Source organism: Acipenser ruthenus, chromosome 19 (genome assembly GCF_902713425.1).
Source record: "Acipenser ruthenus chromosome 19, fAciRut3.2 maternal haplotype, whole genome shotgun sequence".
Taxonomy (NCBI): domain Eukaryota; kingdom Metazoa; phylum Chordata; class Actinopteri; order Acipenseriformes; family Acipenseridae; genus Acipenser; species Acipenser ruthenus.
Window position 1 is genome coordinate 21895363 of NC_081207.1, and position 15369 is coordinate 21910731.

The following is a 15369-nucleotide window of genomic DNA, read 5'->3' on the forward strand; positions in this document are numbered from 1 at the left end:
ATTGAAGATTCATTTTATATAGACAGACTTCAAAAAATAAATTCATAATTGAATTAAAGATTTGTGAATTTTGCACAAAATCAGAACAAACTGGTGCATTTTTTTTTTTATATAATGGCATTTAACTTTTACCGCAGATTAATGAATAATTCGCTTGCTTTCATATGCATTTATAGGATAAAAATGGATCACGCCTCAAAGTGAACCGGAATGAAAGTTTCCAGCAGAAACTTCTGTATGTACTGGCTTTAGATCAATTTCTCTGCCCAAACTTCAAGACTTTCAAAAAACAGTTGCATTTTCCATTTTATTATTAACAGAGTGAAAAAGTACACCGTCTTCTGTGCTGCATTTTTATTGAAGGCTTGCTTGGCAGCATAGTCCTTGAAGGTGTGTCTGTTTTCTTCCTGTTATCCAACATGCTTCCCTCCCGCAGCCTGAAGCCCCTGGACATTGAGTTTATGAAGAGACTTCATGACAAAGTGAACGTCATCCCCCTGATTGCCAAGGCGGACACCCTCACCCCCGAGGAGTGCCAGCAGTTCAAGAAGCAGGTATAGTATAGGATGCTTTTTGGCCAGCAGTTCAAGAAGCAGGTCTGGGATAGGATGCTTTTTGAGAATGTTAACAACACAAATGTCAGTAAGCTCTAGCTGGTCTTAATCTTAAAGTGATTGTAGCGAACGCTCTTCCAATAGCTACAGTGGGCTCAGTAGTGCAGTTTTTAAAGAAACACATGTTGTAACAAACCTGGATTTTCGTTATAAAGCATGATACCTGGAACTACACTAGGTTAAAGGAAATTCTCAGTTTCCATGCCTTATTCTTTATTGCACTTGCACTTCCTGGATCATTTCACCTCAGCAGCGTCTTCTGAGTCCAAGCTGTTTTCTTTCAAACTATACGGTTTAGTCCTATATAGTGCATGCTGTGGAAAATTGATCATTTTAACATGCCTTTTTATTTTATTTTTTTGCATTTGCCCTGGCTCCTGATTGGACAAAATGAAAGCTTTAGAACCGCCTGTCCAAATTGCATATTAAAACTGTAAGAAGCAGTCACGTAGATGCATGTTTTGGCTGAGTGTTAAAAAATAAAGTCTCAAAAATACAAGCTCTATAAATATGCAATAAAAAAAAAAACCAAGAAACAATTCGGACTAACTTAGCCCCCCATGTTTAGTGTCTGTGAAGAATTGCTAACAGTGCAGTACACATTTTCAATAGGGACAGGGTCGTTAATTCAAAACATCAACACCAAATACAATTCTAAAGCAAATCACAAACCACTTGGCTGCTTGCAAGCTCTAAATGAGACATCTGAGTTGTTTATTTTTGGTCTGCTGAGATTATTGGGTGATTTTCTCCTTTTCTGGAAACCTTTGCAAATTACAATTCTAAATGGAGCTTTGGGAATCTTGCTGTCCTTGTTTTTTACCATGGCCAATTTTTCACTTTTTTTATTAAAGGGCAGAGCATGTTTTTATAACTTGGCTCGTTTTGTAGATATAACATTTGTATACAACTGATCCCTTTATTTAGTCATACTTAGCTTTGTTTGTATATGTGCAGTGTCAAATTGCTTGTAAGCAAATAAGAAAAATAATTTATGGGTGACGTATTTTTGTAACCTAGCTTCTTTTAATTGGATGTAGAAGCTCTGATTAATTACCTGCAGACATACTAATGCTGTGGGCACTTATTGTCAATGTGTATGCAGCTGCCTCCCAACCATGAGCCACGGCTGCTGGGGTTGGGGGGTGACATAACATGAGCTTGGCTATACAAGGAGGAATACATATAAATGTTGCTGGAAGATTTTCTGTTTGCATGCCAGCCATCATTTTGACAAGTTAATTCCAGAGAATCACTTGGGTCTTTTACTGGGGAGCATTCACCAGGAGAGAGAATTTCTCTGATAAGCATGATCGCACATCCAGATCACGCTCCCTCCTGCAACAATGTGGGTTTCCTGTTCCCACAATGCACCATGCATTCCAATCCCAGCACCAGCATTGTTGCAGAGGGGAGCATGCACTAGACACACTGCAATGTTTAGACTAAAAATGCTCCTCCTCCTGGTGAACATTCCTGAGGAAAGTTTGGGGGGGCCGGGGGGGGGACGACGACATGAGACAGGATACAGCCAAGATAAAGTCCTTGTAAACACTGCAGGGGTTTCCGTAGCACTTTTTAGTATGCAACACAGCTGCAAGTAAGTGCATGTGTGCACCAGGATTCCAAACCTGCTGTTTGTTTTAACAATAGTTTTAAATGTGCATTTTATAAAAAAAAAATATATATATAAAAAATTAAATAAATCGCACGTGGGATGGGTGATACCAGAACCACCTGTGATTAACAGTATTTTTCGTGTGCATGTTGAAGGCGATCTGTATAAATCATGCCCCACCTTGTGAAAATGTGTCATGAAAGCTGCAAAAATGCCAGAACTTATGTTTTCTCATTTTTCTCAATGAGAGGGTTGTTCAGCAGCTCAATATTTCCAGCACGCACACAGTAGTATCCCATGACTTTTTTAAATTAGTCCTTCACATGTGTTGTGTTGACATCATCATGATGAATTAAAGCAGTAACTGACTTCAGAGGAAACCAAGCAAAAATAGCAGTCCTGGACGTGTGACTCATTTCTTAAAGGTCTTATCACACAAGGTTTATTGTCACACACATATAAACTCACACATTACTACATGGTGTCTTTTTTGCCTTTTTTTTTTTTAAGGACATCATAGACTCATAAGCTTGAGTTATGACAAGCATTGTTGTTTGGAAATATTACTATGAACAGAAATGAGACTTGGATCCTAGAGTTTAAAGGGATGAGCTACGAAGATAGGTTGAGCTGAATCCATTGAACTGAGCACAAAATAAAATAGGAAGGACTTGATTGGGTTTGACAAAGTTAACCTTAAGCAATACTATAAGCGCAACACAGAAACCAGGACCAGGTGACACAGTTGTAAATACTCTCCCGATAGACTTAGGACAGAGTGTTGGAGATACTACTTCACACATAGTAGTGAGGGTATGGAATGAGCTACCTAGTCATGTTAGGCAGAATGGCACCCTCTTGTTCATAAATTCATAGTCTTGTGTTTCTTATGTACGTATATTTTTCCAGAAAACCTTGATGTAAAAAAGTGTGATAGATGGATTTTGTTATACAAACAGAGTGTTGATTGACGGTTTACCATTAATGATGACAGAACCCGCCCCCACCCCCGACAACCAGCTGCTTTATTTTACCATTATGACAATATGTTGATTCCAAATCAGCATGATTTCATACACAAACATCCATCCAGTGAAATACATGACAATCTACAGACAATATAAAATTAGTAAATAACAACCCACAGTAAGAACAGTTGAATTATCTGTACAGTAGTTTCCTGCTAGTTTTAGCTTTATTAAGCATCCCAGCAAGACCCAACTTTACTTAAGCTTTGAGATCAGTCAGTTAATGGGAACCGGACAAGCAAAACGGCCTCCTCTCATTCATACATTTTCTGATGTCCTCTTTGAAAATGTAATGCAATGATGCTCTTCCCAATTGAGTATTGACCTTTGTGGTGTAAATAATGATCCCCAGCCAGGAGGGTTGGTGGTGGGGGCTTATTGCACATTGCTTTGGTACTGTGTATTGAGGTACTACTGACTCTAGTCTGGAAATCAGATATTTAATGGTTCTTATTTTTCCCAGATTATGAAGGAAATTCAGGAACACAAGATCAAGATTTACGAGTTCCCTGACTCGGAGGATGATGAAGACAGCAAAGTCATCCGGAAAATAAAGGTACAGTCCTGTGGGTGTATCTGGGGTGGCTAAATATCTGTCTGTTCGAAAGGGCCCCCTTTTTTAACAAAAAAAACACAAAAAAACTTAACTGCTAGAATGTATTTCTGGGACTCCCGAGTGGCGCATCCAGTAAAGGCGCTCCGCGTGGGGTGCAGGATGTGCCCCATAGTCTGGACGTTGCGAGTTCGAGTCCAGGCTATTCCTTTGCCGACCGAGGACGGGAGCTCCCAGGGGGCGGTGCTCAATTGGCCGAGCGCCGCCCGGGGGGAGGGAGGGTTAGGTTGGCCAGAGTGTCCTCGGCTCACCACGCACCAGCGACCCCTGTAGTCTGGCCGGGCGCCTGCGGGCTTACCTGTAAGCTGCCCGAGAGCTGCGTTGTCCTCCGATGCTGTAGCTCTTGGGTGGCTGCATGGTGAGTCCACAGTGTGAAAAAAGTGGTCGGCTGACGGCACATGCTTCGGAGGACAGTGTGTGTTCGTCTTCGCCCTCCCGAGTCAGCGCAGGGGTGGTAGCGGTGAGCTGAGCATAATAAAATAATTGCCGATTCCAAATTGGGAGAAAATAATTGGCGACGACTAAATTTATAGAAAAAAGAAAAATAATGTATTTCTGAGCTGGCTTGACCATATCATTCTTCCACTGTGAGAAAAGTGAGGTTATTTCCACCATACAACCCAGAACTGTGGTAGCAATATGTTTTGTAATCCATTCTTCTTTTTAATGTTCCTGAACTGTGGGCCCTGGAGCCTGAGCTGAGAGGGCCTCAAACAACATTCTCAGGAAAATGTCTCTTGCAAAAAAAGAAAAGCTATATAAAATCATATAAGCTTCAAGCGTTGTAGTAAGATGCTTCTGCCGAAGGGTGTATGTAAAGGTGCTTATTGTTATTGAAACCTTGATTTTTCTGTGAATGGTGGTTGGTATAACATGCTGCCATTGCTTTGGTTTAAGGAGAGGATGCCTCTAGCAGTGGTCGGCAGCAACGTGGTCATAGAGGTCAATGGAAAGAAGGTCAGAGGTCGCCAGTACCCTTGGGGAGTAGCAGAAGGTAGGCTCACTGGCCTTGTTTGTATTATAGGCTGATCCAGACTAATCTTTTCAATGCACTTCTACCATTTGCTGGTAAAATACATGCAAAATCTGAACTGGTGAATTAATCTATTGGGATCATTCAGCCAAGAATGAGGTAGATACCGTTTTGTTTTTTGTTTTTTAACCCTTTGCAGTCCATTTATTAATTGCGCGTCAGGCACGTCACGTCTAATTAATTTTCACACGCGCAGTTAATTTTAGACGCACTGTTTAAAAGTATATTTTTCCACAGTCAAACAGGTTTAAATGGCCCTGCATATCAACAAAGCACTCACTAGGCATCTCCAGCCCCGCCCCACCCTTTTGTTCGCTATCGCTTTCACATATGTAAGAAAAAAATAATAAAAATATTAGTCGTACATACCGATCAATCATCTCCTGATCACTCGTTTTATCACCAAACTCCTCAATAATGCGATCCAAGTCATTATTTTATTACTATAACATATAACATCTGAAAAAAGCTCTGCAAATGTCCATGATAGTCTCTGTGCGCTGACGCACTCTGCCAGCTTGTTTACTATGACCGCCCCGTTATCTGATACCAGGGCCATGTATGACTATTAATGAGATACGCCTTTTTTTTTTTTTTTCGACTTGTCTCGGCTCCTGACGCTCCCACTCGGCAATTGAATGGTTTTCTCGGCTTTTTCCGGAGAAAAAACGACTAGAAAACCGTTTTTTGCGTTGCTATAATGATGTCGGACCCAGTCCGACAAAGGACCTGAGAGGAATAATTGCAATGTCGGACCCAGTCCGACAATGGACCGCAAAGGGTTAAACCCTACTCTTTTGTTTATGATATCTCAAAAACAAACCGTATAGCTGGAGAGCAGCAAGCAGTCTTGCGATGTGTGACTTGCTCACAGCAGTGACAGATGGAAACCAGGTATGAGGGCTCGTAGTCTAGTGTGCTCGAGCATCATGCAGCCGATAGCTTCCAAATCTGGTGGGGCGCTGGGGAACACCTTAGCTATGGCAGAGTGGGCAGCTGCACCAGTCTTCACGCTGCCAGAAGGTATGGTGGTGAGATTTGTTTTAGAATAAAAAAATCAAATTAAAGTGCCAGACTTACGGTCGAATGACTATTGTCCACAGTGGGATTTAGCAGTTAAACCTAATGTTTGTAACACTTTCTTTTTTTTTTTTTTTTTTTTTTGTTATAAGCACTTTCTGGTCTTTTAATCTTTTTTTTTTTTTTTTTTTTTTTCTTTTTTTGGTTCTTGAGTGTAAATGCACATTCATTCTCAGTCTCCACATTTTTTCTTTCTCTTCCATGACTGACAGAGGGCATATTTGGTAAATGAACCATCTCTTGTTTTTCTCTTCCCCATCCTACCCCTTTTGGTTGTTTTTCTGTTGGGTGCTTTTTTTTTTTTTTCTTCTTCTTTTTGGAATTGCATATTCATTTGTTCTATATACAGTACAACCGCTTGGACATTCTTCTCCCTTCTACCAAATCTCAGAATCTCCCCCTGGTGGTGGGTTAGTGCAACTGCTTTAAAGTGACTCGTTTCACAGGGAAGGATTAACTAAGTGCTCTATAGAGGCATGAGGCGTTCTTTCAACTTTATCAGGATGTGATGACAAACAGAAAACAAAGTGAATCTAAACAAAAAGAATATATTAAGAATTTCATGTACCAGGTTGCTTCTAACCCGCTGCTTTCGGCAGACTGCTGGAGATGTGGCCAAACTAGAGACTTCCTCCATGTCTAGTGTCCAAAGCTCCAATATCCATACAAATATTGTTGTCTCCCGGTTGGGATGAAATCCCTTGTGATGGGTATATAGTTGAGGCAGTCGTACGAACGTCCACACTTAAAATTCTTCTTGTATGGAGAAGGGGGGGGCGGAGGCGGGGGGCGATGTATGTTACTGACATACTTGTTCATAGCGTACAGATTCTGTATATGAATGTGTAGGTACTAGGTATTGTATTGGCTGAAGCCAAAAGGTGTGTTACCATGTATTGATTTGTCGACTCTATTCTGTTAATGTATTTATGATGTACTGATAGACACCCTCATATATCCCCAGAATACGATGCTCTTCATAACTTCTGCCAAGTAATGTTAATCCCAAGTTTGACAGTTGGATACGCGGTTATCCAGATGCATGTGAAGTGTGACATATCTACCTGTGTATGACCGCCTCCACTAGATCCCCTTCACAAGGGATTTTATTCCCAACAGCAGCTAACAAAATAATTCCAGGAAGTCTTATCTAACATGTAGTGCCATCAGTTTGTAGCTCTCACATTTCCCTTTGCTGCATGAAAGACAAACGTTAGATTTCTTAATGTTGTTTTTTCTGTAGCAGTTGGCGAATAAAAATTGATGGGGAGTTCTTTCCACATATTTGAATCCTACACTTAAGGCTAGGATTACATAAAGGAAGTTAACCTTTACAGAGACCTAGTCAGAGCAAGTGAATCCTAGAAGGAGCCATTGTTTACTTTGAAGGAGACCCATTGTGGAGTTGCAGTCAACATTTACATTTCTTTTGTTATGCTTTGCCTCTTCCTTTCAAGAAGAATTAATAAAATCTGAATTGGTACCATTTATGCCCTTAAATTCTTTTTTTTTTTTATAAGAACTCAAACTCCCAGAAGCCATTGAATAGGGTAACCAGCTTTTCAATGACTGAACTTTTAAACCACAGATAAATACTGCGCCTTCTCCATTTGTACCTACATATTAATTTCCTCTCCCCTTCCATTCCATTTGTGGAAATGTATTTCTCATATGAATTAAGGATTCATCAAGTATGTTAGTAAAAACAAATACCCTACGGCTGCTGTTACAAATTAAAACACTAAATAATAAGGTAAAACTAAAGTCAAGTAGACAAACGTTTTGGTTTGAGCCTTGTTGTGCCCATCTACTTAAAGTCTCATCTTCAGTATAAAAATCTAGGTGACACTCCTTATATCGCCCAAATTCTGAAACAGAATGTTCTAAGCAAGTGTCCACACAATTGGATAAACGGTATTTAAAACTCTAAATCGTGCCATTTGTAAAGTCACCTCCACTGTATCCCTGTTGTCAGGGATGTGCATGTCTTGTGGGTATAATAAAAGCAGAATGGATGGTTTATACTATGGGCGGTGCATATGGCTATAGGGGGCACCATCTGCTGGCAGTCAACGAGCTGCCCTGCAGTGTTAACAGGAAGAGTCAATGGAGAGTGGACTTCAGGGAAGTTTGCCAGGATTCCTTTGCTTTTGTTCCACTTGGGAAATGCACTGTTCTGGGTCAGATGTCACTTCCCATTTTGTATCCTGAAAGGGGTACATTTATATGATAAATACATTTCTGCTATACCATGCTGAAATAGTCTACTTTTATAATCATCCTGTGTAAGATTCAGTTGGCCAAAGATTGGACTAAACTCAAAATATCTCCATTATGCATGGGTACGCTTTTTTTTTTTTTTTTAAATAAAAAATGTGAAATTTAAAAGGATTGTAACCTTCTGCAGCCTTGAGTATTCATCTTCATTCTTTGAGGTAAATTGTGGTAAGGCAGCATTGGAAGGAACACAGCACTAATTAACCTCAGACTGTCCATACACAGGAGTGATAAACCGATCGTGTTGTCCAGAGATCTCAGCTTCTCATAGAGGTGCAACGTGACCAATGATTTATGATTGGTTGTGTGGTCATGCACTGTGGCCATTGAACACTTCAAGTGGCAAACAATTGTGCTTGTAGAAGTCCGTCTACAACCGTGAATGCGCCGGTTTTTCTCTGCCACAAAATTCAGTTTCCTAGAGTCCTGTGTTTGCCTTTTTCAAGAGACAAAGTTTAAGTCCCTGTAGCAGGGGCATGAAAAAGGAAATGACCTCATCCCAGTGCATTGTCTATTTCCTTCCATTTTTGACATCTCTGCAAAGCTTTTGTGAGCTTACTTGGAGCCAGAAGGAAGCTACATAAACGGACAATGGATTGGTTTGTTTCTCTTGAGCTTAGTGTGTCGGAGATATCTGTGAGGTTTTCGTTCAGCTGAAGACACCAGATTGCAATCTTTGTCATCTCGTTGGCACTGATGGTAACTTATGGAATGCTTTCTTCTTTTTCAGTTGAAAATGGTGAACACTGTGATTTCACAATTCTACGCAACATGCTGATCAGGTAATTCGGCAGTTTAGCTCCAGTTTACCCCATATTGCCATTCCATGTGCATTTTCATTATCGCTATAAGGAGAAACACAAATAGCACAGTATTTTTTTAGACTAATGATGGATATTGTTCTCTGCTCAGGACACACATGCAGGATCTGAAGGACGTCACAAACAACGTGCACTACGAGAACTACAGGAGCAGGAAGCTGGCTGCTGTCACGTGCAACGGAGTCGATGCCACCAAGACCAAGGGGCAGCTTACCAAGTAAGCCTGTCACAGTTGTGCTTCTTTCAATCAATGTGAAGGGACTTGTTCAACTTATAAACCAAACCAAGTATTAAATGTCATTTTAGCTCAAAGAAAAACATGTGTTAGGTGTTCAATACAAAAGTAAAGTATTCAGTACAGGCAACATTACAATCTGGATGTACTGGGCTGTATTCACATTAAAATGAGCCAACTGTTTTAACAATATCCATGGTTTAAAACCAGTTAATTTCTGGTAACACCCGGAGACCATATTGACAAAGAGCATATTTAGTGTTTTCGTTGACTTGCAGTCACGTTTAAAGTTATTGCAGCTTACAAAATAATTCCATAAATCTTACCTATTTTGCACTTCTGTCGGCTGCACAAGTTTAGAAAGAAACACGCATTGCAGCAACGCATTTTCTTTTTAAAACCGGATATCTGGTACTAATTTAGGTTGGAGGAAGTTCTCAGTTTCTAAACCTTATTCACGGGATCTGATGCACTTGCATTTCATTTCGCCTCAGCCTTGTCTTCTGAATCTAGACATGTTACTGGCTCAAATGCATGTCAGTCAAAAAGCCATCAACTGGGTGGGAACATTTCGCTGTCAATGTGAAATGACCAAGCAAGTGCAACACTAACTGAAAGCATGGCTTGCAAACAGCGAGTTGTTTGGTTTTTTGGGTTTTTTTTGGGGGGTTTTAAACTAAGTCGTACCAGATGCACATGTTTACTATGAGATGTGTATTGTTTTTTTTTTCAAGCTGGACATTAAGACCTATATAACAAATGGAAGTGCACAACATTAAGATTTTATTGAATTCGTGTGTAAGCTACAATCACTTTTGATACCCTTGTGAAGAACCGGTCCTTAATCTCTTGTAATACCACATATTATTACCTAAGTAATAGATATAGAAAACAGTTGTTTACACTCATGAGAACACAACCTTACTATAGCCACAAAAAATCCTTTTCATACATGAATAAAAGTAAGGTAGGCTAGCCCAGAGCTGACTCGGTGTGTATCCTGTATCCAGGAGCCCCCTGGCTCAGATGGAGGAGGAGCGGAGGGAGCATGTGACAAAGATGAAGAAAATGGAAACGGAGATGGAGCAGGTCTTTGAGATGAAGGTCAAAGAAAAGAAACAAAAACTGAAGGATTCAGAAGCTGAGGTAATTTCAGTTCCATCAGGTTGCTATCTGTCTGACTCTTCTTGACCTTTTTCTCTTCCATCCCCCTGTATCTCTTTAAACCCTCTCCCTGCTTTCCCTCTCGTCTTCTTCTCCCTCTTTCAATGCCAGCCTTGCTTCCTCTCACTGTTTCTCTCCAGTCGTGTTCCTCTCCCAAATCCTTCTCCCATCTCTCTTGAACTCTTACTCCCTACCTCTCCGCCTCTCACTCTGTCTCTGACGCCCCCTTCGCTCTGCTCTCCTCCCTCAGCTGGAGCGCCGACACGAGCAGATGAAGAAGAACCTGGAAGCGCAGTACAAGGAGCTGGAGGAAAAGCGCAAGCAGTACGAGGAGGAGAAGGTGTCCTGGGAGGCCCAGCAACGCATCCTGGAGCAACAGAAACTCGATGCCTCAAAGTAAGGGTTTCCTGCCAAAAACTCTTCCAAGCTCAGATATCATCTTGGTGTGTCATCTAGCATCAGCTAGGGTCTAGTTCGCAAGGGCACATGTTTTACACCTCATATGAGATGCATTTCAATTTATATATAATTCGCTGTGGCTCCCCAGTGTCTTTTATACAGACTTTAAAACATGCACCATGGCGCAAAATAATTTGTAGCAACTGTAAGCCATGAGTAACAGGTCAACAGCTTGTATTATGTGGGGGTGCTGGTCACATGACCAACTATGGACATGGACTACTGTTGCTGTTATTTCATTGCTCATTCATTGCTTTATCCTGGCGTATCTGTGAACTAGTAAAGTCAAATGTATTGCAAACTATGGGCACCCTGTGTACAAGAAAGCCTGTACCCATCTGTGTAATAGAGTGAAAAAGCTGCTGTCTGACCAGATACATGTTTTTACTTTCTCTCCAGAACAATGGAAAAGAACAAGAAGAAGGGGAAGATCTTCTGAGATGCTGTCCCTTCCAAAATAAACGAAGTTCCTTTTACATCACTGCTTACCTTCTGGTCACTAACAATAAAGCAAGCTTGCATCCCACACAAATACGTCCACACGTCCAAATATCCGCTCAGACGCACCATGCTAATGTATTGACCCACACACCCCTCGCAGGACTACAGAGTATGTGCCATTTGCTCTGGGTCTAACAAATGTCTAAAATTCCCATTGTATCTATGGATCTGTGTCTAAAAAGAAATTGCCAAGGTGAAGTTAAACAATATGGGAAACCCAGCTCTCATTTTCCATGTTAGTGTTTCCTTGTCTGTGCCCCGCAGCGGGGTATTCATTTAATGAGGTGGGGGGTGCAGTGGGGTTGTATAATTGTTGTATGAACAGTAATATATGGAACTATGTTGCTCAGACATACAGCTTTCAAAAACCAGCTGGCAATCTTTCATTCCTTATTTGGATTTGATATTCTTGCTCTAATGATATTATTAGGAATTCCTTGAACTTCAGGATTTTCTTAATAATAAAAAATAATAATAATAATTGGGTGTTAAAGCTTTCTTCATATATATATATATATATATATATATATATATATATATATATATATATATATATATATATATAATTAGTCCTCAGGAAAGGTGAGCACACCTTCAAGAGAAGTACAACAGATTCCAAACGCCCACTTTTTGATTTCATTGCCGTTTTTGTCACAGTAAATAAGCAAATTCTGAAATGTCTTATTGAAAGTGATGATGCCTATTGCTGTTAATCTGTGCTAAACATATTAAGAAGGTCTTCACTTCTAACATTTTATCAAGGGCCCTGTGACAGCCTTTAACTTAAAAATAAATAAATAAAATCCAACATGAGCAAAAAGTGTTCATGACATTTTGGTGGCACATTCATTCTTTTGATTCCCTGTTTTTCAGTCCCCTAATCTTTCTTGTGTCTCCCTCCTTGTTCAGTCATTTTTCTGGATGTGCGAGATGGATAGTTCCACTGTTACCTGGTCAGCAAAAGGGACCATGCATGTCTCCACTGTTGCTGCACTCGGGAGATCTCAAACCAGATCTTATATCGCCCATCAAAGGAGAGCCTTGCCATATTATGTGGTTATTTTCTCCTGAATTGCTTTGGTTAGAAAAAGCTTCATCAAAGTGTTTACAGAGTTTCATGTATATGTATTTTTCTTGTTTAACCATTTTTAAAATTTCTGAAATATGTTACAGAAATTAAAAAAAAAAAAAAAGGTTAAACAAGGATATTTGTAAGGAATTCCTTGAACTTATACACATGTGTCTGGTAAACCTGCAGTTCCAGTTACACCCTATAAATGAGATCTCTTTTAAAAACCTTAAACTAGCAATCATAAATACATATTTTGTTTAAAAATATTTTAAAATATATATTTTTGGGGGTAAAAATTAAACCGTAGTAGAAGAGTTGGCATAAAAAAAACCTAAACAAATGGTTAACTTACAAAAACCAATTGACTCAACAGAACTAAAAAAAAAAAAAAAAAGAAATGTGTTCATTGGTAATGCACCTATGTGGCTATTCCCCTGTTAAGGCGTTTTGTTGGTCTCCTCACTGGCTTTAATAGATGGTTCACTGTATATATAACCACATGTTGGGGAAAATATGCATGAAGGATCTCGCTGTACAGTAGTGTGCATAATGGGACACAGTATTTATCACACAGAAATCCATGTGAATCTTTCACATCGGTTGGATTTATTGCATTTATTGTCCTTTTTGATCCTCCAACCTCTATACTGCTCACTCTGCTGTTCAGGTAAGATTCAAGCTTTCACCTTTTTACCATGAGGTGGTACCAGTGTTCAGTTTATACAGGTCAAATGATATTGCTGAGTAAAAACAATCAGATACCAAGAACGTACAAAACGTTATGTTGTAATACATGGAGTGAGCAGTATAAAAATACTGTGCCTTCAAACCTGTTATTTTCATGCTACTTCTTAAGGGATGTGTCAAAGACCTGGGTGCAGAATTCTAGCTCTGTTTAAAAAAAAAAAAATTGTATGTTTTATGAGCCTGTGTGTAACCTCTGGAAAACCTGCCTCTAATTCTGCTGTACCTGGCTAATCTGAAAATGAAACAATTGTGTTTTAGAAGTAATTCCAGCCAAATGACTTGAGTGGTCAGTTCCATACAGTACTTATGCATGTGTGCAGAAAAGCAGATTTTTGCCAGCAAGACTGATTAGAAGTGGCATTAGAAGCACTTTTTGGATGTTTTGCAGGGGTCAGGTGGTTATCCTTTTAAAAAGGGACTAAACCTAGATTTTTATACATTATATAGTTTGTGTAATTCACAGGTCTGATGCTTCCTGCTAACTAAGATATTGCCTTTCCTCACTGTGACAATCCCAGGTCTCTTGTGAAAAACATTCTTGTCAGTATCCAGCAAAACAATAGCTTAAGTCTGTGTTTCTGAGACTTATAATTTCAAGTGAACTGTTTGGATATGATAGAAGTGCTGTAATAATACCCCCCCCCCCCCCCCCCCCCCAACAAAAAAAAAACAAAACTAGAAAAACATTTTTTTATGGTGCTTTTTATGCATTTTCACATTCAAGTATGTTGCCTTGGCTTCCCTTATTTGTTTTCATGCATTTAACCATGGGGCACAGGTGTTATGCAGTTTAACAGTACTGAAACTACATTATAGCTGTTCGTCACCTACTGGTTTGGTTAACATGTTTTTACTTTGTGGCAACAAGTGATTGCTTTTGTTTTATATAAATAAACCCAAACATATCATGCACGTTTAAGAATGCTAATTATTTTATTATGTTTTTCCATGTCTAGAGAGTGAAGGCTTTAGTATATTCCTATAGTCGTTTTGAAACTTAAATAAAAAATGTGTAATAAAAACCCCAAACATTTGCAACAATGATTTCTTATGCAGTGACTTGGAAGGTACGTGGGGAGAGAAGCATGAGGAGTTGAGTATGCCAAGAAATAGGAGACATCTGCCTCAGTCAGCATTTACAGAGAAGAGCTTTTCATTGCTGACTTTCATTTTTTGTGCATCATACCATCTTAATCGTGTTGGATAGGGTCATTTTTTTGCTAATTTGTCTGCATTGTAGATTTACTCGAAGCCGGTACAGTACACTGTAGATGAAAAACCATAAGACATTTGCCAAAAAAAAAATTGTGTTCCAGTTTCTTTAGTTAAAGATTTTAAATGAGTGTGGAAGTTATGTTTTAAACGTGCTAATTTGGTTCAATTCCACCACTCTATTAGTTGAACATTATTAACAGTGATATGCTGTTGAATGCCCTGATTTAAGCCATTTGCTATGTCTTCCCTAAACAAAGTGCAGGTGACAAAAACAAACACGAAACAGGCACAACTTGTTTTGGCATTGTTTTCTGTCAATACTCCTCATGTACAAAGACTTACAGGTGACCAGATCCAGTCTTTCAGTAAATGTTAAACCCTGTTTTATCCACCTCATTGCAAAAATAAGAAAATTAGCATCATTTTTTTATTTGTGGGTTAAAAGGATTTGACAAACCTAATCAACACTTTAAGCACAAAAGAGAAACTAGCAGGGATGGGCAAAATACTCAAGGAAACTAAACAGAAAATAATTGTCCAAGTCTATTTAAAATACAAATAGCAAATAGGTTGGCAGTAATGTATTTTAAATACAAAATAGTAAATACTATTTTGAAAAAAAAAATTATATATATATATATATATATATATATATATATATATATATATATATTAGTCAACACCATGCACTGTGGTATACACCAAAATCCTTTCATAATAAATTAAATGAAAATGTAAGTAGTCTCAATAAGCTATATGTCAGTAACATGCATCCCACGCCACAGCTATACATTCTAAATTCGAGCTATCCATATAAACTGATGACCATGACATATATTAACTGTATGATAGGCCAGATATAGGCTATTCAGAAATGTTAGTGCGACATAGA

General features: G+C 39.2%; 1 protein-coding gene across 1 annotated transcript in view; it reads left to right on the forward strand.

The window, feature by feature from the left end:
- Positions 1-13906, forward strand: part of LOC117424536 (septin-7-like) — a 50024-nt gene extending 36118 nt beyond the window's left edge. Inside the window, exons 7-14 of the mRNA XM_034040955.3 lie at positions 437-554; positions 3724-3816; positions 4771-4867; positions 8994-9045; positions 9176-9301; positions 10330-10465; positions 10734-10879; positions 11342-13906. Of these exons, the coding sequence (XP_033896846.1) occupies positions 437-554; positions 3724-3816; positions 4771-4867; positions 8994-9045; positions 9176-9301; positions 10330-10465; positions 10734-10879; positions 11342-11381 (808 nt within the window). The 3' untranslated portion in view covers positions 11382-13906. The remainder of the gene's footprint in view (positions 1-436; positions 555-3723; positions 3817-4770; positions 4868-8993; positions 9046-9175; positions 9302-10329; positions 10466-10733; positions 10880-11341) is intronic.
- The last annotated feature ends 1463 nt before the right edge of the window (positions 13907-15369 follow it).